The sequence below is a fragment of the Lagenorhynchus albirostris genome, chromosome X (genome assembly GCF_949774975.1).
Source record: "Lagenorhynchus albirostris chromosome X, mLagAlb1.1, whole genome shotgun sequence".
NCBI lineage: Eukaryota > Metazoa > Chordata > Mammalia > Artiodactyla > Delphinidae > Lagenorhynchus > Lagenorhynchus albirostris.
In genome coordinates, this window is record NC_083116.1 from 118,611,568 (window position 1) to 118,637,654 (window position 26,087).

General features: G+C 44.1%; 1 protein-coding gene across 4 annotated transcripts in view; it reads right to left on the reverse strand.

Moving 5' to 3' along the window:
* Positions 1-15,908, reverse strand: part of REPS2 (RALBP1 associated Eps domain containing 2) — a 247,104-nt gene extending 231,196 nt beyond the window's left edge. For all 4 annotated transcript variants that reach the window (XM_060137540.1, XM_060137537.1, XM_060137538.1 and 1 more), the window contains exon 1: positions 15,526-15,908. In XM_060137540.1, the coding sequence (XP_059993523.1) occupies positions 15,526-15,759 (234 nt within the window). In that variant the 5' untranslated portion in view covers positions 15,760-15,908. The remainder of the gene's footprint in view (positions 1-15,525) is intronic.
* Between the last annotated feature and the right edge of the window lie 10,179 nt (positions 15,909-26,087).

The window sequence follows — 26,087 nt, forward strand, 5'->3', positions numbered from 1 at the left end:
ATTGAAATAGCACAATCAGCGCAGGTGGTTTAGTGAGGATTACTAAAGTATCAAATGTTTATGTTGGCCGATAGCCCAAAAGTAGAAAGCAATATAGTTAGAAATAAATAGAGCTGGGGGAATTACAATTACTGACCTAATGAAGGAAACATATTAACTAGTAAAATGATAAAATTCATTACACTCCCTGATTTGGGAAGGGTTATGAATATCTGTTATGATAAAAACCAATATGGGTATAGAAAGAGAGCTGAAATCGAGTATATTTGAGATATGCCATAGCACAGGAAACTACGCTAGTAAAAACAGTAACAAGTGGAAGAGAGGAAAGTATAATACACACCAAAAGAGAACCTGTACATAAATCCCATCTGCTTTTATTATTCAATACAATCTCCCATTCTAGATGTAGAAGAATAAACAGCAGGGGTTGGCAAACTTCTTCGGTAAATACTCTAGGTCCTATGGGCTATATAGTGTCTGTGAGAACTACTCAGCCCTCCATTCTAGTGCGTATAGGCCACGGACAATATGTAAACATCTGAGTGTGGCTGTGTGCCAAGGAAACTTTGCTTACAGAAACTGAAATTTGAATTTCACGCAATTTGCATGTGTCATGAAACATTATTTTTATTTTTTCCCAACACTTTAAAAATTTACAAACCCTTCTTAGCTCATAAGCCATACAAAAAAATATAGGCAACAGGATGGATTTGGCCCATGGGCTGTGTTTGGCCATCCCCTGGCAGAAGAATGCTTTCAGTATCAGAAACACTTCAACACACTGGTAAGCAAGAAGGAGCAATCAAGTCTTACATAGCACAGTACTTACTCACCAGAAACCAAAAGGCATACTAATAAGTATGCCACATCTGGAAAACAGTGACAAAAACCTTTCAGAATGTTTATGGGAATTAAGTGAGTTAATACACAAAAAAAGTTCTAAGAATAGTACTGGGTACCCAGTAAGCCATTCACCAACTATTTCTGATATCATCAGCAAAAACATATTCATACTGACTCCAAGAGAAAATACAAAGGTAATGATTCCATTTCTGTAGTAGTACAATGCATATGAGAATTAGAGCAATAACTTTCAAGGCTAAAACTCCAAGCCATGGTATTTCTTGAGAGTCTAAAATTCTCAAAACTAGAGTAAACTTTATTTCAGCACTAGGAAGCTGTTATTTACATATAAGACAAATTTCTAGAAGGAAGGTGAGAGGATGACAAATGTTTGAGAGTTACCACTAAGAAATTGCCCAAAGGATTTTTTTCAAGTAAAATTCAGGATTAGGGTCAAGAGTCCATCCTTGGCTATACATGAAACCAATGCTAAAACCAGCAGAGGAAACTGACTTTCATCAAGAATCTGTTCCATTTAAGAACCTGCAAGAAATGAGTATTTGATCAACAGCTCAGAACTCATCTAGTCCACCTGACCATGTGCCACATTTGGATTTATAAGGACAAGGCACTTAGGAAGAACCATTTGTTGAAGAATGAGAGAATTATACTACTTGCCCCCCACTCAATCCTGTGTTGCACACCGTGTAGCATCAACAGAAAAAATAGAGAAGACATTTCCTTATCACCATGAGAGGTGGCTTCAATCATATTTACCTGACATGCAAAGAAAGACATAATTCACAATACAGAGCACCACTACCTGCCCTTTACAGATTAAATTGCATTTTGAGAGAGAAGAGCAAATCAATACTCATTTCTATTTCACAACCTTAAACAATGGAATGCTGACAAAGCACCCTGCTAAACATTCACCCAACCACCTGTCACCAACATCACCCTCGACACAAAAGGCTATTTTTATGTAGTACACTACTGAGGTAGGTAATATCCCATTGCCATGGCAACAAGTTTTCCAGAAGATATGCTAGCCCATGAAGAATGCAAAAAAAAAACCAAGCTATTTCTTTGCGTTTGAGTTTACTTTGCAGTATATGAGGAGGATTCTACGTCTTTTAACAGCCTTGGTTTGCTCAACAGGGCCTTGGTGAGTTTGAGCAATGCACAGAGAAATCCTGAGTCCGCGCGCACGTGCGTGCAGACAGACAGACAGACAGACAGACAGACACACACACACACACACACACACACACACACACAGAGCTATTTTGGGATGAGGAAGAATCCCTACAGGAATCCTATCCTTCAGGGAAAGAAAAAAGCCAAACTAACACGAGGCCATATCCCTAAATATTATAATACACTTTCCACTCCCCTGAACTAACTCATCTCCAGTTCTAGGGTGCCGTTCCCACCATGTGCAGCCAGTCCTCACAGAAGCTCCCAGAGGCTCCATGGCTGCATGTTTCCCGGTGCCCTGAACAAGAACAAACACTGCAACTGGTGGAAATGCCTGCCCCACTCTGATCGAAAAGCACCCACTCGTACACACCCCCATAGCCTCAAGGCCTCCCGGGAGAAGTGAGAAGAAGCCCTCTCAGCCCTCCTGGAGGGCAGGGCAGCAGGCCGGCCCATCGCGAGTGGACTCCCACTCTCCCCACACTGGCTGTGCCCCCTTCTCCCGAGGATCCAGGGCTCTGGGTCCCAGCCCAACTGGCACCCTGAGCTGGCTCTTCCTCCATCCGTCCCCCAGAGCCCCCTCCAGCCCCTCGGCCCACACTCTGCGCAAGAGGCCAGCCTCCGTGAGCTTCCACATGCAGGCTCCCATGCCTCCGGCCTCCAGCACGGCAGCCAGCAGGGGACAGAGCCAGTCACTTGTCCCTCAGCTCCCACCCCACGCCCTCCTGGCCACGGCGCTGCCAATGACCATGCCCTTCCAGACCACTGTTCCTGCAGGCGAAGTACCCTTCGCAGCCCTGACAGCAACATTCCCACCCCTGGCCCCTCAGAACCAGGGAGGCCGAGGCCGCCAGCCACCACTGCGCTCCACGCCTCCGCGCTCCCGCTCTCAGTCAACCTCTGGGCACACCACGCCTGAGGGACCCTGAGAACCCCAACTGCTGATGGCTTCCTTGGCCTCAAAGTTGAATCGGCCTGGCCCCGAGACTGTCCCATGTTCTGCTTCACCCTACCACAGAAGCACCTCAGAAACGGTCCAAACCCTACTCAGACACGTGCCCACATGATCACCGCTTCAAGCGAGAACTCCCACACTTAGACAGAACTGCCATGGAAGCAACAGCCTCTCCACTGAGAGGTCATCAGGAAACCCCCCTTTCTTTTTTAGTTTGCCTCTTTAACAAAGACGGAATTCCATAACACAACACTGTAAATTAACTATATTTCAATAAAATGAATTTTTAAAACTTTTTTTTAATTTAAAAATAAAAACAAAGACTGAATTCCAACCCAGATAATTCTTTAAAGGACTACTAGAAGTCACTTATCTACGTGACTGTGGACAAGTTACTGAACCTCTGCGCCTCTGTTTTGTTTTCTTCGAACTGAGGATGATAATACCTAACCTCGTGGCTTGGTTGTGAGAGTTAAATGACATGAGCGCTCTACAAGTTATAGGACAAGGCCAAGTACATGGTAATCAGTTAATAAATGGTAGCTGCTACCATGATTGTATATATGTAGACACCATATATCTACAACCAGAGTAGATTTTGCCCCAGGGGCATTTGGCAATGTGTGAAAACATTTTTGTGGTTTATTTTTTAAAGGTTGCTTCTCTTTTTTTATTTTTATTTTTTAATATTTATTTATTTGGCTGCGCCAGGTCTTAATTGCGCACATGGGATCTTCGTTGCGGCATGCGGGATCTTTTTGTTGTTCTTGTTGTGGCATGCGGGCTCTTAGCCGTGGCATGTGGGATCTGCTTCCCTGACCAGGGATCGAACCCAGGCCCGCTGCAACGGGAGCGTGGAGTCTTAGCCACTGGACCACCAGGGAAGTCCCTGGAAACATTTTGGTTGTAACAACTGGGGAAGGGACAGATACTAACATCTAGTGAGTAGAGCCCAGGGATGCTGCTAGACATCCTACAATGCATAGGACAGCTTCACTGTAAAGAATGATCTGGCCCAAAGTGTCAATAGTGCTGAGGTGGAGAAACCCTGATCTAGAACAAAGAATAAATTAAAAGAAGCTAAACATCCACGTGCTAATTTCACTGCTTCACTTCCATTGCCATCTCTCAGTAATAGGACCATAAAACCACCAGAGCGTATGCAAAGGACAGGAGTTAAAACATTTTTAAATAATTTTAAAGAGAGCCTAAAAAAAAAACAAACTCAAAAGGCAAGCACATCAAACATCTCCTGGGGCAAAAAGCTGTTCGTGTATAATCATCTGTTTTTCACAAGGCTGACCCTGAACTAAGGGAGAAACAAAGAGATCACTGTATTAAATATGTTCTTTTGAAGGCATCAGGGGCAAACATTATGCATTTAAGAAAGCCTGCTTTGAAAAAAACAAACAATTCTTAATTGCTGGCATTTATGGGATTTACTTCAATTAGTCAGTAAATTAACACAGGTGAAACACTTAATTACCCCCAGGAGGCTGAACAAAAATATTTTTCTGTAAACTGAGGGCAAAGTGTTACAAATGAATTAAGTCAAAGCAAATATTTACTACTAGCCTAATATTAATAGCCTCTCCTGGTCCTGAATTAAATTATGAGGATAGCTGAGTTTCTCCAGTCTGTAAAAATCACTTTTTCCTATAAGTCCATGTTCTGAAGCAGAGATAATAGTGGTAAATAAAACAGGCCCAATAGCCAGCTGGCGCGTGCTCCAGAGGGGCTCTCTGGAGTGAAGTGAGATTGAGAGGGCCAGACAGAAAGGTCAAGAGCAGAGAGGGTTCAGAGCTGGAACTGCAGCACGGACTTGAGGGTGAGGTCCTGGAGGAAGCAGCTGAGCATCCATTCACTCTGGGCTTCCTTCCCCCTTACAGGACAGACAGGGGAGGAGGGGGGAACAAGAGCCTTATGGAATCTCATTCCTGACCCAGACTTGCCAGCACTGCTGCTACCATTCTGACTTTGGAAACAATTAGCTACGTAGAACTGGAATTTCTAGACACCTCACAAGTCTTCCAAGCAGGGCTTCTTAACCACTTTTGTGCTTTGGACCTCCCTTGGGCAGCCTGCATTGACCTCTTCTCAGAATAAATTTAAATGCATAAAAGTAAACACTTAAAATACACAGGATTACTGTATAGCACAGGGAACTCTACTCAATGCTCTGTGGTGATCTAAATGGGAAGGAAATCCAAAAAAGAGGGGATATATGTATACGTAGAGCTGATTCACTTTGCTGTACAAAAGAAACTAACACAATATTGTAAAGCAACTATACTCTAACAAAAAATTTTTTTAAAATATACAGGATTATTGGGAATTGCCTGGCAGTCCAGTGGTTAGGACTCGGCACTCTCACTCACAGGGCCCAGGTTCGATCCCTGGTTGAGGAACTAAGATGCTGCAAGCCGAGCAGCGTGACCAAAAATAAAATACACAGGACTGTAAACAAAATATATTGAACTTCAGCTATCAAATATTTAAAAAAACAAGTTTGTGGTGGAAATACATGTGTTTATTAACACAATGATAAGATCAGCCAGTGTCTACAGCAGGGGTCCCCAACCCCCGGGTTCCTATTAGGAACCAGGCCACACAGCAGGTGAGTGGCCTGCAAGCAACTGAAGCTTCATCTGCTGCTCCCCGTCACTTGCATTACTGCCTGAGCCATCCCCCACCCACCCCCAGAAAAATTGTCTTCCACAAAACCAGTCCCTGGGGCTTCCCTGGTGGCGCAGTGGCTGAGAGTCCGCCTGCCAATGCAGGGGATACGGGTTCGTTCCCCTGTCCGGGAAGATCCCACATGCCGCGGAGCGGCTGGGCCCGTGAGCCATGGCCGCTGAGCCTGCGCGTCTGGACCCTGTGCTCCGCAACGGGAGAGGCCACAACAGTGAGAGGCCACAACAGTGAGAGGCCCGCGTACCGCAAAAAAATAAATAAATAAAATTTAAAATAAAAGTTCTATTTCTATAAGTGATCAAGTCACAGGAATTGCTAATGCTACTGTGGTTTATTGCCTACAATGCATAATAGAAGGAAATGCTCAATATCAGTTAGGGGTCAGTAAAAAGAAAACTGTATTTTTTCCCCACATCTAAGTTCAAAGACCCCTGAGAGCTGGACCCAGGTTAAAAAGGCCTGCTTTATTCTGTGCAGGAGTGAGCATGCACAGCATTCACATCTGCTTTTCCACTTTTTTTCCCGCCTCCTACTAGTTAAGAGGAAAAACAAATTGTCTAAAGACTAAAATTGAAAATAATGCCTAAGAAGATATTTGCCAGTCCTACTTGGCATAAGAAAATGAATTATGCATGAAAATGTTTTTTTAAAGACAAAGAAATTTGACATGAGTGGCTAAGCAAAAACATATCTATTCTGACCCCCCAAAGCTAACCAGAATAATTTTCTGCTTCAGAAAACTCTGGAAGGCAAGTGTGGTAGAAAGATCCTAAGATGACCCCCCTTCCAAAAATTCTCACCTCCTGGTAATCTGTGCTTTTTTATAATCCTCTCCCCTTGAGTGCAGGCAGAACCGGTGACTTGCTTTGAACCAAGAGAATATGGCAAGGTGATGGGATGTCGCTCATCTAAGGCGACTGGAGAAAGTGAATCTCCTGCTGGCCTTAAAGAAGCAAACAGTCATGTTGTGAACTGCCTATGGAGAGGGCCATGTGGCAGGGAACTGCGGGTGGCCTCTAGGAGCTGAGGGCTCCAGTCCTAAAATCACAAGGCACTGAATTCTACCAACAACCATGTGAGCTTAGAAGAGGTCCCCAGATGCAAGGCCACCTGGCCAATGCCTTGATTTCAGCTTTGTGAAACCCTGAGCTGAAGACCCAGTTAAGCCATAGAAACAATTAGTAACAAATATGTGTTGTATTAAGCTGCAATTTACATTTCTGGAAATTCATTCCAGAGCAATAAATAACTAGTGCAGTAACCAAAAGACTGGGTGACCTACCATCCAAGTTTGCCTAGGACTGTCTTGGTTTGAAAACGGAAAGTACCATGCCCTAAGAAACAACTCAGTTCTGAGCAACCCAGGTTGGCTGGTTGCTGCTATGGTCTGAATATGTATGTCCTCCCAAAATTCCTATGTTGAAATCCTAATGCTCAGTGTGATAGTATTAGAAAGTGAGGCCTTTGGGAAGCGCTTAGGCCATGAGGGTGGAGCCCTCATGAATGGGATTACTGCCTTATAAAGGAGGCTCCAGAGAGATCCCTAGCCTTTCCCACCATGCGAGGACACAGTGAGAAGTCACGGGCTATGAACCGAGAAGGGAACTCTCACCAGAAGGCAACCACGCTGGCACCTTAGTCTTGGACTTCCAGCCTCAAAAACTGTCAGAAATAATTGTCTGTTGTCTATAAGCCACCCAGTCTGTAGTATTTTGTTATAGCAGCCAGAATGGACTAAGGCAGTCGCCCACTAATAGATGTGTACTGAATAATATAAATACAAAATACTAGACCCTTTGCCTATAGGAAACAAACAGAAAGTTTGAAAAAACCTGGAAAGGAACCAAACCCTCTTTTAAAAGTTACCAATAATTAGCAAAACAACTCAAGGGAATTCCCTGGCGGTCCAGTGGATAGGACTCCAGGCTTCCACTGCCAGGGAAGGGGAGGGTGTCAATCCCCAATGGGGAACTAAGATCTCGTAAGCCGTGTGGCACAGCCTTTAAAAAAAAAACCTCAAGATTTCCTCAAAACCAATTTTCTATACCCTTAAAGTAGAGCATTCCCCAGTTATGTGTGGGAAACTAGGACAATGTTCAAATCCATCTTGTATTTCTAGTCTTCACGTTGTTTTTCAATCTCCCTATTGGTTGCCCCAGATGATTTATTTTAAATCAGTACTCAAAAATCATTACCTTAAAGACTGGCAATGGCTCAATGATATGAAACCATCATTCACTCTTTTTTTTTTTTGCGGTACGTGGGCCTCTCACTGTTGTGGCCTCTCCCATTGCGGAGCACAGGCTCCGGACGCACAGGCTCAGCGGCCATGGCTCACGGGCCCAGCCGCTCCGCGGCATGTGGGATCTTCCCAGACCGGGGCACGAACCCGTGTCCCCCGTATCGGCAGGCGGACTCTTAACCACTGTGCCACCAGGGAAGCCCCCCATCATTCACTCTTGCCATTTAACCATAAGCCACAGGTATTAAACCCATGCATGTTCCCATCCCCTCTGACCATCCCCAGGTTCCCTCCTTAAAGATAAACCCTATGGAATCATATGATGTCTGAGACTTGCTTCAGGATAAAAGAGGGGGCAAGGAACAAGGTAGGAATGCAGATGGAATGGAACTGACCGAGTATTGATGGTTGTTGAGCAGGGGTGGCAAGTGCAGAGGAGTTTAATGTATTAGTCTGTTTGCTTGTTTCCATTTTTTAAAAAATTAGAAAAAAGCAAGCCTATGAAACCCTAATCAATTAACTGTCCTGTAACAGTATCAAGAATACCAGTGTGCTTTCTCTATCTATGAAGGCATTTTGAATGTTTGTACATGTTTAGAACAGTTCCCTAGTCATGTAACATTCTATATATATATATTTTAAAAAATGCCACCTACTTTCCATAAGCATAAAGGTCTCTACAGCCATTGGGACTTGCCTGGTGGCACAGTGGTTAAGAATCCGCCTGCCAATGCAGGGGACAAGGGTTCAAGCCCTGATCTGGGAAGATCCCACATGCCGTGGAACAACTAAGCCCGTGTGCCACAACTACTGAGCCTGCGCTCTAGAACCTGCGAGCCACAACTACTGAAGCCCACGTGCTGCAACTACTGAAGCCTGTGTGCCTACAGCCCGTGCTCCACAACAAAGAGAAGCCAAGGCAACGAGAAGCCCGCGCACCGCAACAAAGAGTAGCCCCTGCTCGCCGCAACTAGAGAAAGCCCGCACACAGCAACGAAGACCCAATGCAGCCAAAAATAAATAAAAATAAATTTATTAATAAATAAATAAATGAGGCATTGTAAGAGCAGGTAATGAAGATTTTTTAAAAAGAAACATAAATGAACTACAGCTACCTGTGTCAACAAGGGCGAACCTCAAAAACAAAAGAATGAGAGGAAAAGCAAGTTGCGGAAGGTTACAGAGTACTATACTCCTCCTTCTGAGTTGAAAAGCCATACAAAACAATTTATCATTTTAGTGACACATGTGTATATATATACATGTATGTACACACTATATATATATATATATATACACACACACACACACACACACACACACATATAGCTATAATAAAAGTACAAAAACTTTTCAAATCATGCACACCAAATTCAGGACAGTAGTAACCTCTGAGGTGAGCAAGAAGGGGAATGGGACCAGAGAAGGGATCACAGGAAACTTTCACACTAACTGGGCTGTTTTACTTCTTATGCTGAGTAGTGGGTACACACTTATTGTTGGGTAGTCCTCTAGTTTTACACACCAGAAATATTTTTTATAAGAGTTATTAACAAGGTACTATTAGCAAATGTCCTCCTTTTAACCAGACAATGGTATGACTCTGGAACTTCCTTTATCTGCTGGCATTCATTCTCTTTTACAAAAAAAGAACACTCTTTATCTCAAAAGCACATATTCCAAGTTACCCTTTTAGCATGCTGGCCTCTATCTCCCTAAAGCATATGCTACAAAGGGATATGATATAAAGATGTAAAAACAGAAAACTGTTTCATTTGCATTAAAAAAATAGTTCTGGCTAATAATCCAACAACTGGAAAAAGTTCACAAGAATTTTGTCTTTTGCCTATAGTTGTTTTTAACGATTAAACAGTTGCGTCAAAGAATTACAAGAAAACCCTTAAATATGAGTTCTTCCCAAAGGTGGGTCCGCGCACAGGAATTTTTAAAATATCCTCTACTTCTCCTAGCTTTGTTTTACTTCTTTTCCTCAATCAAAGCCACTCAAACAATCAGACATTACTTACTGGCTTTTTTCCCATTCAATGATTTCCCCTGATAATACGAAATCAACAGTGTTTCATAACTATTTCCCTTAAAGTCTAAGAGTTAACTGTCAAGTCAGCGAAAGACAAATAACGTATGTATGATCTCACTTTTATGTGGAATCTAAAAACAAACAAACCAACAAAAAACTGGAACTCATAGATACAGAGAACAGATTAGTAGTTGCCAGAGGTGGGGGTGAGTGAAATGGGTGAAGGTGGTCAAAAGGCACAAACTTCCACTTATGGGACCTCCCTGGTGGTCCAGCTAGTAAGACTCCGCCCTCCCAATGCAGGGGGCCCAGGTTCGATCCCTGGTTGGAGAACTAGATCCCACATGCATGCCCCAAATAAGAAGTCCACATGCCACAGCTGAAGATGCCGCATGCTGCAACAAAGGATCCTACATGCTGCAATGAAGATCCCGCATGCCGAAACTAAGACCTGGCACAGCCAAAATAAATAAATATTTAAAAAAAAAACTTCCAGTTATAAAATAAGTAAGTCCTGGGGATGTCATGTATAGCATGGTGACTAAAATTGATAATACTCTATTATGTCTGTGAAAGATGTTGAAAGTAAATCATAAAAGTTCTCATCACAAGAGAGAAATTTTTGTTAACTATGTTTGCTGATGGATATCAGCTAGACTTACTGTGATGATCATTTCGCAACACATACAAATATTGAATCATTATGTTATATACCTGAAACTAATACATCATATGTCAATTATATCTCAATAAAAAATATTATCTGAAAACAGTTAACCATATAAAAATGAAAACTGGGGGCTTCCCTGGTGGCACAGTGGTTGAGAGTCCGCCTGCCGATGCAGGGGACACGGGTTCATGCCCCAGTCCGGGAGGATCCCACATGCCACGGAGCGGCTAGGCCCGTGAGCCATGGCCACTGAGCCTGCGCGTCCGGAGCCTGTGCATTCTCAAAGACTAAGACACCATCCTGAAAGACAGATATTATAAAGGAGTCTATATAGTTTGTTAATTCATTACATCAAGCAGAAAACTTGCCAGTTTAAGGTAGATACTTTTGTTCTAGCTGTTATATTTTCTTACTCAAACCCTAAAAAATAAAAACATTTGCACTGCGGGACTTCCTTGGCGGTCCAGTGGTTAGGACTCAGCACTTTCACTGCCAAGAGCCCGGGTTCCATCCCTGGTCAGGGAACTAAGATCCCACAAGCCCTGTGGCAAGCACGCAAGAAATAAATAAATAAATAAAACATCTGCTTTGGAATGTAAGCTCTGTGAGGACAGGGGTTTGTGTTTGATTCACAGCTGTAACCTCAACATCTAGAACAGTGCCTGATGCACAAAAGAAACCAGATACCTCAAATACACATCCAACCCAAGTCTATGCATTCTAGTAAAATGCTGGCCTTTCAATACCAATGAAATACTTCACAACCTGGGAAACCAATCACTCTAACATCTATAGCTCTTTGTCTTGAAGTATTAAACAAAAACTATTTACCTGTTTCTCAGACATCCATATTTACTTTTTCTAATTTCAGTGTTTTACTCTAACATTTTTGTACCTAGTACTAGAATCCTGTTTTAAAATAAATCATGACTTCCCTGGTGGCACAGTGGTTGGGAATCCGCCTGCCAATGCAGGGAACACAGGTTCGAGCCCTGGTCCGGGAAGATCCCACATGCCACGGAGCAACTAAGCCCGTGAGCCACAACGACTAAGCCCACGTGCCACAACTAGTGGAGCCCATGCACCGCAACAGGAGAAGCCACCGCGATGAGAAGCCCACACACCACAACGAAGAGTAGCCCCACTTCGCTGCAACTAGAGAAAGCCCACGCGCAGCAACGAAGACCCAACACAGCCATAAATAAATAAGTAAATAATAAAATTTATTACAAAATAATAAAATAAAATACATCAACACCTCTCTATAAAGAGACCAAAACGCCTTTCAAAATAAGCTATTATGATGCACTAAAATATAATCCAAGACAGAAAATAAGCATATGGAAAGATCCTAAACATCATATGTCTCTAGGGAATTGCAAATTACATCAACAAGATACCACTATATACCTATGAGAATGGTGAAAATCTAGAACACTGACAACACCGCATGTTGATAAGGATATAGAGCAAGAGGACCTCTCATTCATTCCGGGGGGGATTGCAAATGGTACAGCCACTCTGGAAGACAGCTTGGCAGTTTCTTACAAAACTAAACTCACTCCTACCATATGATCCAACAATCACACTTACTGGTATCTACCCAAAGGGGTTGAAAACTTAAATGCACACAGATGCTTACAGCAACTGTATCCATAACTGCCAAAACTTGAAAGCAAGCAAAATGTCCTCCAGTATGTGAATGGATAAATTGTGGTACATCCAGACAATGGAATATTATTCAGCACTAACAAGAAATAAGCCATCAAGCTATGAAAAAACATGGAGGAATCTTAAGTGCATACTACTAAATGAAAGAAGCCAATCTGAAAAGATTACATACTGTGTGATTCCAACTATACGACACTTTGGAAAAAGGCAAAACTCTGGAAACAGTAAAAAAGATCAGTGGTTGCCAGGGTTTGGGAGTAAGAATAAGGGATGAATAAGTAGGGCACAGAGGATTTTTAGGGCAGTGAAACTACTCTGTATGATACTACAATGATGGATACATGTCATTATACATTTGTCCAAAACCAAAGAATGTACATCACCAAGAATGAACCATAATGTAAACTATGGACTCTGGGTGATTACGATATACCAAAGCAGGTTCACCAATTGTAAAAAATGTACCCCTCTGGTGGGGTGTTGATAATGGGGGAGGCTGGGCATGTGTGGTGCAGGGTGTATATGGGAACTCTGTGTACCTTCCCCTCAATTTTGCTGTGAACCTAAAACTGGTCTGAAAAGATAAAGTCTATTAAAAATATATATATATGTATTTCAACTGAAAACAAAATCCCTAAGATAACTCACTTCCATAACAAAGTAATAGGTATAGTGGTTTATTTTTATTCCAAGGAGGAGACAAAGTAAAGTATTTTTATAGAACATTTGCTTCAGGTAAGATTTTCAACCTTCCTGGAACATTATGGTAATCTTAACTGTATGCTTATTAAAAAGAAAAAAATCTGTTACCATGGAAACTACCAGGGCTAGTTAATGACTCCATGACTTGGGCAGTTATACCTGTTGGGTCACTTAATTAAACTTACAGGTTCCTGTTTAACAGAGAAAGGCTAAAAACATCTACATCTGTTTAAAGAAAGGCTACAACACTCACGGGGTAGTGCAAATCAGGATAAATGGAGTGCACATGTGTACTGGGAGTACACACACCCAGACACACCACACCACACACCACCAAAGTGGTCAGTAAAAATTAGGTGGCTGCCGGCTGCTGGCTTTGGTTTGAATCTCTTCTGATTACATTTCTCTGTCCAGGATGCCTTTGATGTTCATGTCCACCTGTACGAAGAATATTGGGTTACTGCACTGCGTTAAGTTAATGGGGAAGGATATATTTTGTTTTGCTGGGCTGAATAAGGGAGCTTTAAAGCTCTGAGAGATTTACTACAAGCAATATCCTAGGGATGTCCCCTTTTGCCAGCATCTTTTGCAAGCAGGTTTCAACTAGATATCAAGAATATAATCTCATCCATACAATGGCACTGTGCCTTGAGTTCTTTTTAAATCTTAAACACCTCAAGGGAGCATAAGTTCTAACACCAGGAAAGCCCCCTCCCCAAGTCCGTAGGAGAAGTCAACCAACATAATTCATATTTAATATGCCCACCATCTCTTATCACACTCCATATATTACTGACAACAAAATAAGCCTTAACAGGTGCCCAGCTGTCACTTACTTGCTGTGTGGCCTCAGTCACTTACTCCTCTTTCAGTTGAGAAATAGCAACAGCATTTAATAAATTTATTATGCTTGGGAGTATTCTGAGGGCCTCATGTAATAGCTGTGGTTTGTGTTTTAAAATATTGACTTTTCCTCTACCTGGTCTAGCTTAACTGCTCAACAGCAGAGGCTGAACTGTCTCCATAGCAAGGACTTCTTAAGGGACAAACAGCCATGTTAAGGTCTGTGAATACTAATTATATTTTCAGAAATCTTGAATTCTGAAAAGTGAGAGATTACAGGGTGGCTAAAGTTATGCTCACAAACAGACAGAATGTATGCATGCCCCAGAAGTATAAAATGCAGTCAAGTGATTAAAAAAAGTCTACACACACAATGATATTATAAGTGAACCATAAAACCCTCAATACTCCTTTGGAACTGGATTTTAAAATACCACTCCCCACTTGAAATATACAACTGATGTTAACGTTCATACTGACTCCAGCTTTTAAGAAAAGGTTCATTTCACATTTGGGGCCTGATATTAAGAATCACCAGGCTTCCCTGGTAGTTCAGTAGTTAAGAATCCGCCTGCCAATGCAAGGGACACAGGTTCGAGCCCTGGTCTGGGAAGATCCCACATGCCGCGCAGCAACTAAGCCCGTGCGCCACAACTACTGAGCCTGCGCTCTACAGCCCGTGAGCCACAACTACTAAGCCCATGCTCCACAATTACTGAAGCCCGAGTGCCTAGAGCCGATGCTCTGCAACGAAGAGTAGCCCCCGCTCACAGCAACTACAGAAAGCCCGCATGCAGCAACAAAGACCCAATGCACCCAAAAATAATTTTTTAATAGTCATTAATTCTAAAAAAAAAAGAAAAGGAAAGCACAAAACAAAAACAGTATCTACTGCGCATCATCCGCCTCCTTTTTCAGGTACGGAGCAGCCAAAAGGATGTAGCTATGACACAATTACTTTGTAATTCTATTTCAAGTCCAAATAATGATAAGATGGGAAACTACAACTGTCCCCCACGGTGGACGTCTGGGGTCACCTCTAGCCCTAAATAGGGAGCTTGTCTCTGCCTTGACAGACGTCCTCTTGCAGCCCTGTGTCCCTGTTCTGCAATTTGTCATTAGGCTTTCCAGTTTAATGCTAATATGCAGAAATATGTTACTGGGCAAATATATATAGTAGATACGTATATATTACATGTAGTATATAAAGCGGACAACATTCAGTGGTGGGCCCCCGGCCCTACAAACACACACCCTTCAAGTTCCAATCCTGCAAGCGCCCACCCACCCAGGAGAGGGAAGGGCAGGAGCCTCGAGCAGAGGTTAAGCCAGACATCAGCCAAAACAAACACCACTTCCAGAACAAGGCAAACTTTGGGTCTGGGCGGCTGCAGAGCCCCAGAAACGGCCGGGGAGGGGAGGGAGTGTCCGTCAACCTCAGGGGAGGAAGATGAGGAGCGCACCCAGCACTGCTGAGCTGCGGAGGAGGCTGGTGTCCCCTGGGGGACAAGGGCGTCGCCGCCATTCCCGGCTGCGAAGCCCCTCTCCGCAACCTGGCCAAGGCCTCCGGGTGCCTGTCGGCAGCCCTGTCGCCCCACCCCGCCCCCCTGTCCCCGTAGAAATGGTCCCCACAGACCCACAGGGGCAGGGGCGCGGGGACCTACCTGGTGCAGCGTCTCGGCGGGCAGCTGCGACGCCCGGAACAGGTCGGCCACGGGGCCCGAGGCTGCGGTGGCCGCGCCGGGGGCGGCCCTGGCGGCCTCAGGGGGCCCGGACCCGGGGCCCCCGCCTGCGGCGCCGGCGCAGCGCGCGAAGAGCTCAGAGTAGCACTGCTGCTCGCCCTCGCTCAGCAGCAGCGGCGGTCCAGAGCCGCAGCCCCCGCTTGCTGCCGCCTCCATAGAGCCTGAAAGGGGGTCCAGCGGAGCACCGTCCCCGGTTGAGGCGCCGCCGCCTTCACCACAGCCTCCGCCGCTTCAGCCTCGGCCTTGGCCGCCGCCGCCCCGACGCCCCGCAGCTGCCGCGCGGCCGCTTCCTCCCGGCGCGCGCCGGCCCCGCCCCCGGACTTGAATGTTGTGCCTCCGCCGCGCGGCACATGGAGACAGGCGCGGCGCGGCCCAATCACGGCCTGGGATCGCACCCCGGCCCCGCCCCTCCCCGCCCCGCCCCGTGCGCGCCGGGCCAGGTAAGTAACTCCGCGCTCCTCCCGCCTTACGGACGGTCACCTGCTCAGCCCGCGCTGCAGAGTCTAGAGGGCAGGAGCCAGCGCTGTTCCGCGTCCACCCTGCGCGAGAGGGGCATCTTTGGCCCTTCTCCCTGGCCGGGAAGGGGAACATCTAGACCCACCTGCAGAATGGTGCTTTTCATGGGGCGGGAAAGGCTGTGGTGTTTTCTCCCTAGGACGCTGGAGCAAGTGTAGTGCCCACGACACGCCGTGCCCTTCCCAGAAAGGGACGAGGCATGGGAAATTAGGCTTCGCTTTTTCCATGACAGTACCTCTTATGTCCTGAAAAGCTGGAGGGCAGAGATCTCCATACGAACCAGGGTCCCATTGACTCCTATAGTGTTCTAGGTGGCGACGGGGTTAGGCCACTTTCTCAGGCAAGGCTCAAACCTGGAGTTGAGCCTTAAAAAGGAATAACATCGGTTAGTGTTAAATACTAGAGTAATAGGAGTGAAAAGGGCCCTGGGAAGAATTGCATGTGTATATGCATTAAACCTGGCTGGGAAACACTAACCCAAGCGAAAAAAATCAGTCCAGGGTTAAACACTAAACACTGGATAGATAGATAGATAGATAGAGATATATCTTTCACCCCAAATAGTGTTATTTTAATTAAAAACAAAACAAAAACCATCTCAGGAAATAGCACTGATGATAACAAATATACTTTGGTATTTTGATCAACTAAAATAAGGACCAAGGACAGGAAGAGAGGAAAAGAAAAAGGAAGGTAAAGACAGGGGGAAGGGGAAAAGTGAAGAGAGATACACAAGAAGAAAAAATATGTCAATTCATAATTGATAGCCAAAGTAATATTTCCCATTTGGAATCTGTAAAAAATGAAATAGAGAAAGAGGATCCCCAAAATCACTAAGATTTCCTTATACCATTTTTTGCTTCAGACCTGCCAGGAGAGAATTAAGACAGCGGTAGGTTTGGAGAGAAGAGTACCAAAAGAATAGGTAAGTTAAGGAACAGCAAAGACTAACTTAGTTGGGGAATTTCCACTTCAAAATCCCACCACCATATTGTATTTTCCACAACTGTAAAACCTTCTCAGGAAAACTGGAAGCCAAGGGATCATGTTTATTCTTTTCCTACCTTTCCCTTTGTGGTCAGACTTCCCTGAGAATGGCCCACCATTCTAACAAAGGTGAGAAAGGGACCCATGCCCCGTGATAAACGCCAAACCCCACTTTTCCCTGTGACTCCTGCAAAAAGAAATGAGAGATATAACAATCCCTAACATTCATATAGTTCGTACTACGATGTCTATTTAAGCCTCATAGTACCTCTCTGAGGTAGGCTGGTTTCCCATTTTAATCTCCATTTTGCAGATGAGAAAATGGATGCAAAGATGGTGTGATTTGCCCAGCTGAATACTAGATTCCGAGCTGATCTTTGTTACTCAAGTCAGTTTAATAAATTTGACAGATACTTATCAAGCACTGCAGAGATGGGTAGGAGGTCTCACAGCTGTGCCTATCAATCCATCAGTCAACCCTTATGGGTAGATGAAGAAGTATTAACTCTCTTCCTACTGGAGTACTGTGAGAGATTTAAAAAAAAAAAAAAAAGACGTGTTGCCGCCTCACTGGAAAAGACAAAACTAACACAACAAATAAAAACAAACAATAAAAGACAATATATAATTAAGTGCTAAACTGTGTACCCCAGGCTAAGTGCTGTGGGAGTTTAGAGAAAAGAGAAAATCTATGAGCCAGGGCTCAACCAGGAAGGCTTGACGGAGGGGGCTCAAGATGGTTGTTGACTAATGGCTGGGTTGGGGAGGTGAAAGGACAGGAGAGGGAGGAGTCCCAGAGACTTGGCGTCCAGGAAGTGAGGAGTGAGAAATGCAGGTGGGGCCAGGAGGGAGGGGCAGCCTCTGATGCGCTGTGACAAGCCCGAAGGAAGCTGCTCCATGAAGGAGGAGAGGCACAGCCAGAAGTGACCCAACAGCAGCAACATTTTAACCCAGGACACAGGAGGAAAAAATGGCATTTTTTAAATGTTTTAGTATCTAAGGAATGCCAAGTACTGGTCTTTATTTCTACAACAGTTTTCTGAATAGAAGAAATAGTTATCAAACTGCAAAATAAACACAGATAAGAATGTAGAAACTAGAAACACTGATAGCCCTTTAAGGCTGAAGGTAAACAAGAACATTTTAGAAGAGAATTTCTTTATCCTTTTTGCAGTTCTAAACCTACACACTAGGACTTCCCTGGTGGTCCAGTGGGTAAGACTCCGTGCTCCCGATGCAGGAGGCTGGGTTCGATCCCTCATAGGGAGAATTCTATTTGGCTTCTCTGAGCTTCAGAATTGGCATGAGTGATACTGAGATACTTTAGATTATATCTCAAAGATTGGTGAACTTTAAAAAGTACTTATTGAGGGACTGACCAATGTAAACACTAAACAATCACTTGTTCGGCTGATTTTAACTTTTTTTTTTTCTAGAAGTGAAGAAAAGTAGATCTTTTTTTTTTAACATCTTTATTGGAGTAGAAAGTGTTAGAGGGAATCCTATTCCCCTGGCCTCATTTTATTGTGAGAAAATTTCCTGTCTACTCCCCAGGAGGGAATATGGATGAAGTAACATTGGTGCTTCTCCCAGCTCCTCTCATTTACTCTTCTCCAAGGAAGAAGTGATGGAGGGAGAAGAAACTGATCATTCCCGGTTCCAGCATTGTCTCTATCTTTTTCTGTCTCTGTCCGTGTGTGTGTGCGTGTGTGTGTGTGTGTGTGTGTATCTCTGTCCTTCTCTTGCTATCTCTCTTGCTCTTTCAAGCTCTCTCTCAAGCTCTCTCCACCACCACCACCCCTGAATTGTGCTGCCCTCAGAGGAGACGCCACTCTACCCCTGATTCCACATGGCAAGCGCACCTATTGGGGGCCATTCACTGTTCTCACTTGAAAGACTTGATGGGAAAAGACAGCATCTTCCTTGCAACTTGCAAGAGAGGGTCTGTTGTGTAGACACTCTGACGCAGGGAAGAAAGGGGGTAGGGAGAGTAAGAAGAAGCCTGATTGTGGCCACAAACCCAATCGGAATCTCCAGTCCAACTCCAGCAACAATGAAGCTGATGTTGGCCACATGAACCTTACCTAATTCTTTCTACAATCCTAGAGAAAGAGAGGGGTTTGAGTACTAATGATGATGGAATCTTACAAGTAACTGTCTCCCATTAAAAAAATTTTGAATATCTGTGAAATTATATCCTCTACACACCCGTGTGTGTGTGTGTGTGAGTGTGTGTCTGTGTGTGTTAATTTGCCCGCTTCCTTCTTATACCAACTCCATCCTCTGAAACAAAACTTGAGAAGGTGGCTCTTCTCAAGCAACAAACAGCTTGTTCTCAGCAGCCCGGCTGGCCTCTTATGTGAGGCATCAGACAGTTCACCTTTCTCCATGGAATGAAGCTTTTGGTAGCCCTGGGAATGGCCAAATAGCTGAGCAGAAATGTTAAAAAACTGTGCACTGGGAAAGTCCAACAGTTATGTCACACAAACTGGAGCCAACAGTTCTCACTCCTTGTTAACAATAGCAAGCTGTCTAACCTTGGGAAAGCAGCTTCCTGCTTTGTTTCCACGAACAGGATTTTGGATAATTATCTTAGCCATATATTTTCACGGTGTTTTTTTTTTAATCACCCATAATACTCAGACTTTTGGAGATTTTTTTCTATGTTTTAAAGGAATAAGAAAAAAATTCTTACTTTAGTTATCCAGCACTTCCGTCATCACAGATTTGAGCTAGGATTATTATTGATAATAAATAGATAGAATTCTGAAAATCAAATTTTCAGAAGCTATTCATGTTTCTTAAAAATGGAAGATTTAGGACTTCCCTGGTGGTCCAGTGGTTAAGACTCCGTGCTCCCAGTGCAGGGGGCTCAGGTTCAATCCCTGGTACGGGAACTAGATCCTGCATGCCATAACTAAGAGCCCGCATGCTACAACTAAAAAATCCTGCATGCCGCAACTAAAAAAAGATCCCGTGTACTACAACTAAGACCTGGCGCAGCCAAATAAATAAATATTTTTTTTAAATGAAGGGTTTGTGGGAATTCCCTGGCGGTCTAGTGGTTAGGGCTCCACGCTTCCACTGCAGGGGGCACAAGTTCAACCCCTGGTCAGGGAACTAAGATCCTGCATGCCGCGTGGCCAAAAAAAAAACAAAACGGAAGGTTCACTAGATGAGTCGGGGTAGGCTAAATACTGAAACAACCTGGAAAATCTTAGTGGGTTAACATAACCATGTTTTGTTTCTTGCTCGGGCCACAGTCCAACAAGGGTTGGTGGAGGCAGGGTGGATCACTTCGTGTTCATCAGGGACACTATCTGGTAGCTCCTCTATCCCCTGGGAACTCAAAGTCTGCCACTAGATGCTCTGCATCTGGCAGAAATAAAAATAAAGGGAGAGGGAGCTCAGCAGAGCTAGAGAAAGAGAGCATGGAAGGCTGCTTGCCAAGGGGGTTTTAGGGGCCAGGGCCAGAGGTGGCACAAATCCCTTCTCCCTGCTTTCTATCGGTTAGAGCCGAGTCACGTGGCTGTACCGAACTGCAAGGGAGTCTGGGGAACGTAGTCAAGCTGTGTACCCAGGAAGAAGAAACGGGTTTGGGGAACATCTAGCCAGACTGACACGATTGTCACGTAAAAATTTCAAACCTGTTGTAGAAACTGTAGGTTCACTGCCAAGATCCCTGTCACCAGGCAATGCACCCATCCGTGAGTGTTGTCTGCTAATGGCTCAGAGCTGCTCCCTTCTTTGGAGATTTGTCCTCAGACAACGTGGAGCTGTTTCAGGGAAGTTACACCTCCACACCCCGCACTGAGCAGCCCACAGCCAATGGCTGACTACTGTGAAGTATAAAAAGCCAGTCCCTTGCCTCAAGGGGAGACCAACTCTGGTACAAATCATGCTCCAGAGAGCCCCGTGGGGTCAGGCAGAGGTAAGTCTCCAGCTGAGACCACTTCCTTGCTTAGAGCCTTCTTCAGCCCCACCCTCCTTCCTTCACTCCCCTTCTCCCTCAGTGAAGCACTTACACAAGAATCCTCATTTCAGTCTCTGCTCCCAGAGAACCTACCCTGAACCGGGATTTTACGTCAGAAAGTAATACTACTCACATCTCATAGGAAAAGAAAAAGTCGATCTGTAAATATTTAAGTGCTCTCAGTAGAGTATAGGTAGTCCTATACTCAATAAACAAAGACTGCTTTCCCAGCACTGCAAACAGAGTCCTTTTATGGTGAATGTAGATTGTGGCCTCATTCTTCATTTTTGTTTCCTACCCTTTCTACTTTGACCAAGTCACTGTGGCCACTGGGGCATCTAGGATCTGAGTATCAGCTTTGCCAGGCCAGAAATGTGTTTATTACATCTTTGGAAGTATCACAACCCATAGGAGAGTGCAGGTATAAATCATGATTCCAGTTAACTGGTTTACATCCATAGTGATATCTGTTCTGTGACCCATAAGTTTCATGTACCTAGGATTCCCCTTCCAGGTGCATAAGTTCTCTCTGAAGATTAAAAAAAAAAAAAAACTACTTCTCAAATATAGAACCATAGGAACAAAGGAATTAAATAAGGACAATGAACTTGAAACACCCTTTTTCACAGTCAAGGATGTTTCCAAACGCTGTTTTGAAGACCAAGAGCACATCTTAATCGTCTCATGCCAAATAAATGACATTTAAATCGAGAGGAATCAGAATTACCTGGAAAGTTCTAGGAACACAATGGCAATGTATCCTTCCAAGATTTCCTCTTATCAGAAGCTTATGTTTACCTTTGCCACTAAATCCCCTCCTAGTTTAAACCTACTGTCACAACATAACTTCATTCTCAACTTTATGTCTCTTTTTACATTTTTACTCATTTTTTTCATTCTCTTGTCTTAAGAGTTCCAGCCAGTCACTAAAACTTAAATTTTAGTTTAGCTGTTTCCTGATGACTTCTGAGCAATTACCGTAATCTCAATAATAGTTTCCAAAAGGACAATGTAGATTTTGTTGTGTCTTGGAAATGCTCCTCTCATTTACAGATTACATCAGAATCCTGTAGAAAGTATTGATTTTACATTTATGCAGCTGTCCAGGCAGCATGATTACAAGGTGCTTAAGATACGGAATTGTATTAATAATCTATTGCTGTATAACAACAAAGATTTAATTATCTCACAGTTCTGAGGGTCAGAAATTCAGGAGTGACTTAGCTGAGTAGTTCCGGCTCAGGGTGTGTCGGAGGTTGCAAGGAAGCTATCAGCCGGGGCTGCAGTCATCTGAAGGCTGGACTGGGGCTGGAAGATCCGTTTCCAAGATGACACACTCACATGACTGTTGACGAGAGGTCTCAGTTCCTTCTTATGTGGGCCTCTCCACAAGGCTGTCTGAGTGGCTTCTGGACACAGCAGCTGGCTTCCTCCAGAGCCAGTGATCTAAGACCGAGTGCTTCTGCATGCACACTGTCTTTTATGACGTAGTCTCAAAAGAGACACACCACGTCTGCCATATTCTATTTGTTAGAAATAAATCACTGGGGAATTCCCTGGTGGTCCAGTGGTTAGGACTCGACATTTTCACTGCAGGGGGCACAGGTTTGATCCCTGGTCGGGAACTAACGGAACTAAGATCCCAAATGCTGCCAAAAAAAAAAAAAAAAAAAAAAGACACCAAGTCCAGCTCTTGAAAGTATGTCAAAGAATTTATGGACATAGGGCTTCCCTGGTGGCGCAGTGGTTGAGAGTCCGCCTGCCGATGCAGGAGACGTGGGTTCATGCCCCGGTTCGGGAAGATCCCACATGCCACGGAGCGGCTGGGTCCATGAGCCATGGCCGCTGAGCCTGTGCGTCTGGAGCCTGTGCTCCGCAACGGGAGAGGCCGCGACAGTGAGAGGCCCGTGTACCGCAAAAAAACAAAACAAAACAAAAAAGAATTTATGGACACGTTTTAAACAAATGCACAACTCTTTTTTTATAAATTTTTTTAAATTTTATTATTATTTATTTTATTTATTTATTTTTGGCTGTGTTGGGTCTTTGTTGCTGTGCGCGGGCTTTCTCTAGTTGCAGTGAGCAGGGGCTACTCTTCATTGCAGTGTGCGGGCTTCTCATTGCAGTGGCTTCTCTTTGTTGCAGAGCACGGGCTCTAGGTGCCGGGCTTCAGGAGTTGTGGCTCGGGCTCTGGAGTGCAGGCTCAGTAGTTGTGGCACACGGGCTTATTTGCTCTGCGGCATGTGAGATCTTCCCGGATCAGGGCTCGAACACGTGTCCCCTGCATTGGGAGGCAGATTCGTAACCACTGTGCCACCAGGGAAGCCCCTCCCCCCCAAATACACACCTCTTCACAGTACTGGTTCTGAACTACAATCATGTTCTTCAGAGTCCCTCTCAAATTTGCAAAGTGCTTTTTAATATGGTTTTGAGTTCAAATTGATGCCAATCTATTTATAATCTTACAACGAGGACAGGATTTTTTAAATTCATAGGCATTATTTTACTTTCTTAACTTTTTGTGGCAGTAATTTCAGATTCACAGAAAATTGCAAAAATAGTACAAAGAATTACTGTGTACATTTCACCCACATTCCCCAAATGTTTCATTTGCTTTATTCCCTTTCTCTCTCTTTCTATGTATTTTTCTAAATCATTTGAGAATAAGTTGTAGACATAACGTCCCTTTACCCTGAATACTTCAGGGTACATTTCCTAAAAACAATGGTACTCTCTTGTATAACCAATGTACAGTTACCAAAATCAGGAAATCAAATATCATCTAATCTATAAACTTTATTCACTTGTCACCAATTGTCCCACTTTTTTTTTTTCCTTTTTGGCCATGCCACATGCAGAATCTTTGTTCCCCGACCAGGATGGAAACCTGGGCCCCTGGCAGTGAAAGCGCCAAGTGCTAACCACTGGACCACCAAGGAATTCCCCACTAATGTCCTTTAAAGGGGAAAAAAACTTTTTTCCTCATCCAGGATCCAGTCCAAGGTCACATATTGCATGTAACTGTCACATCTCTTTAGTCTCCTTTCATCAGAGTAATTTCTGTCTTTTTTTTTTTTTTTTTTTTTGGCTGCATTGGGTCTTCGTTGCTGCACGTGGGCTTTCTCCAGTTGTGGCAAGCGGGGGCTACTCTTCATTGAGGTGTGCGGGCTTCTCACTGTGGTGGCTTCTCTTGCTGCAGAGCACAGGCTCTAGGCACGCAGGCTTCAGTAGTTGTGGCATGCGGGCTCAGTAGTTGTGGCTTGCGGGCTCTAGAGCGTAGGCTCAGTAGTTGTGGCGCACGGGCTTAGTTGCTCCTCAGCGTGTGGGATCTTCCCGGACCAGGGCTCGAACCCGTGTACCCTGCATTGGTAGGCAGACTCCCAACCACTGCGCCATAAGGGAAGTCCCACAATTTCTGTCTGTCTTTGTCTTTCATGACCTTGATATTCTTGAAGACTACAAGCCATTTATTATCTCAATTTGAGAGCAAATAGTATTCAATTTGCTTACAGACGTGCATCTTCATTCCTATGTAAGCTTTGTAAATCTTTCTGAGAAGCACATAGAAATAAGCACTGCTAAATATCTTTACAGTCTATCAGTGGCTTGTGAGCCAACTGATAATTTTGAGAATCAATAAAGGGAAAGAATCAAACATTGATCTTGCCTTCCTTATCGAGCTGCAGCACTACAGAACCACATAATAGATGAAGTAGAATTACAGAAGGAATGACAGAATTAAAATATCACCATTTGGGACTTCCCTGGTGGTCCCGTGGTTAAGACTCCACACTCCCAATGCAGGGGGCCTGGGTTTGATCCCTAGTGAGGGAATTAGATGCCACATGTCGCAACTAAAAAAACAAAAACAAAAACAAAAAGGATCCCGCATGCCACAACTAAGACCCAGCACAGCCAAATAAATAAATATTTTTTTAAAAAATCACCATTTTGCAACCCCCAATGAATAAATAAATCCAAACATTGATCATCAATGCCTGCTAACATCACAAAAAGAGTCAGACATTATGTGCTGCTAGCTAGGCATACCCAACACTGCCTATGAAATACAACTGCCAAAAAAGCAACCTGAATTTCATCAAGTGTCTCTAAATCAGCACTGTCCCAAAGAAATATAATGCAAGCCACTATGTAATTTTAAATATTCTAGTTGCCACATTAAAAGCAACTAAAGAGAAATATGTGAAATTAATTTTATTAACATTTATTTAACCCAATACGTTCAAAATATTATCACAACATGAAATCAATATAAAAATTATTGGGGCTTCCCTGGTGGCACAGTGGTTGAGAGTCCGCCTGCCGATGCAGGGGACACGGGTTCGTGCCCCGGTCCGGGAGGATCCCACATGCCACGGAGCAGCTAGGCCCATGAGCCATGGCCGCTGAGCCTGCGCGTCCGGAGCCTGTGCTCTGTAATGGGAGAGGCCACAACAGTGAGAGGCCCGCGTACTGCAAAAAAAAAAAAAAAGTTATTAATGAGATAGCTTCCATTCCTTTTTTGCACTGTCTTGATAACCTACTGTGTATTTTACACCTGTAGCACATCTCAATTTGGACCCGTATTAAAGATAATAATTATACAGACACTTGTTAAAGATGGTAGGGCAGATTTTATTCCAGAGGGACTACTGCAATGGGGTTTGCAGGAAGGGAGCAAGATTGGGCTCAACTCTGAATACAGCAAGGACAAATGGAGATTTATAGCCAAAGAGCAGCGTTAGGGTCAATGAATGAAAAATGACAAGAGGAAAACCTCATGACTAGGGGGATTATTGCAAGAAGGACTCAGGATTCTTACTAAAGGCAAGCTGGCATGATAAGATATTGAGGGTAGGGGATGAGGAATTTGATCAGATATCAAGAGTGGGATTTTCACTAAACTGACCCAGCAGGGTTCTTGCTAAAACTGGATAAAGCAGGCCAAGGACAAAGCCCAGGACTCAAAGGAGCCTAACTCAAGTTTGGTCAAAGAGGGAGAGTCTCT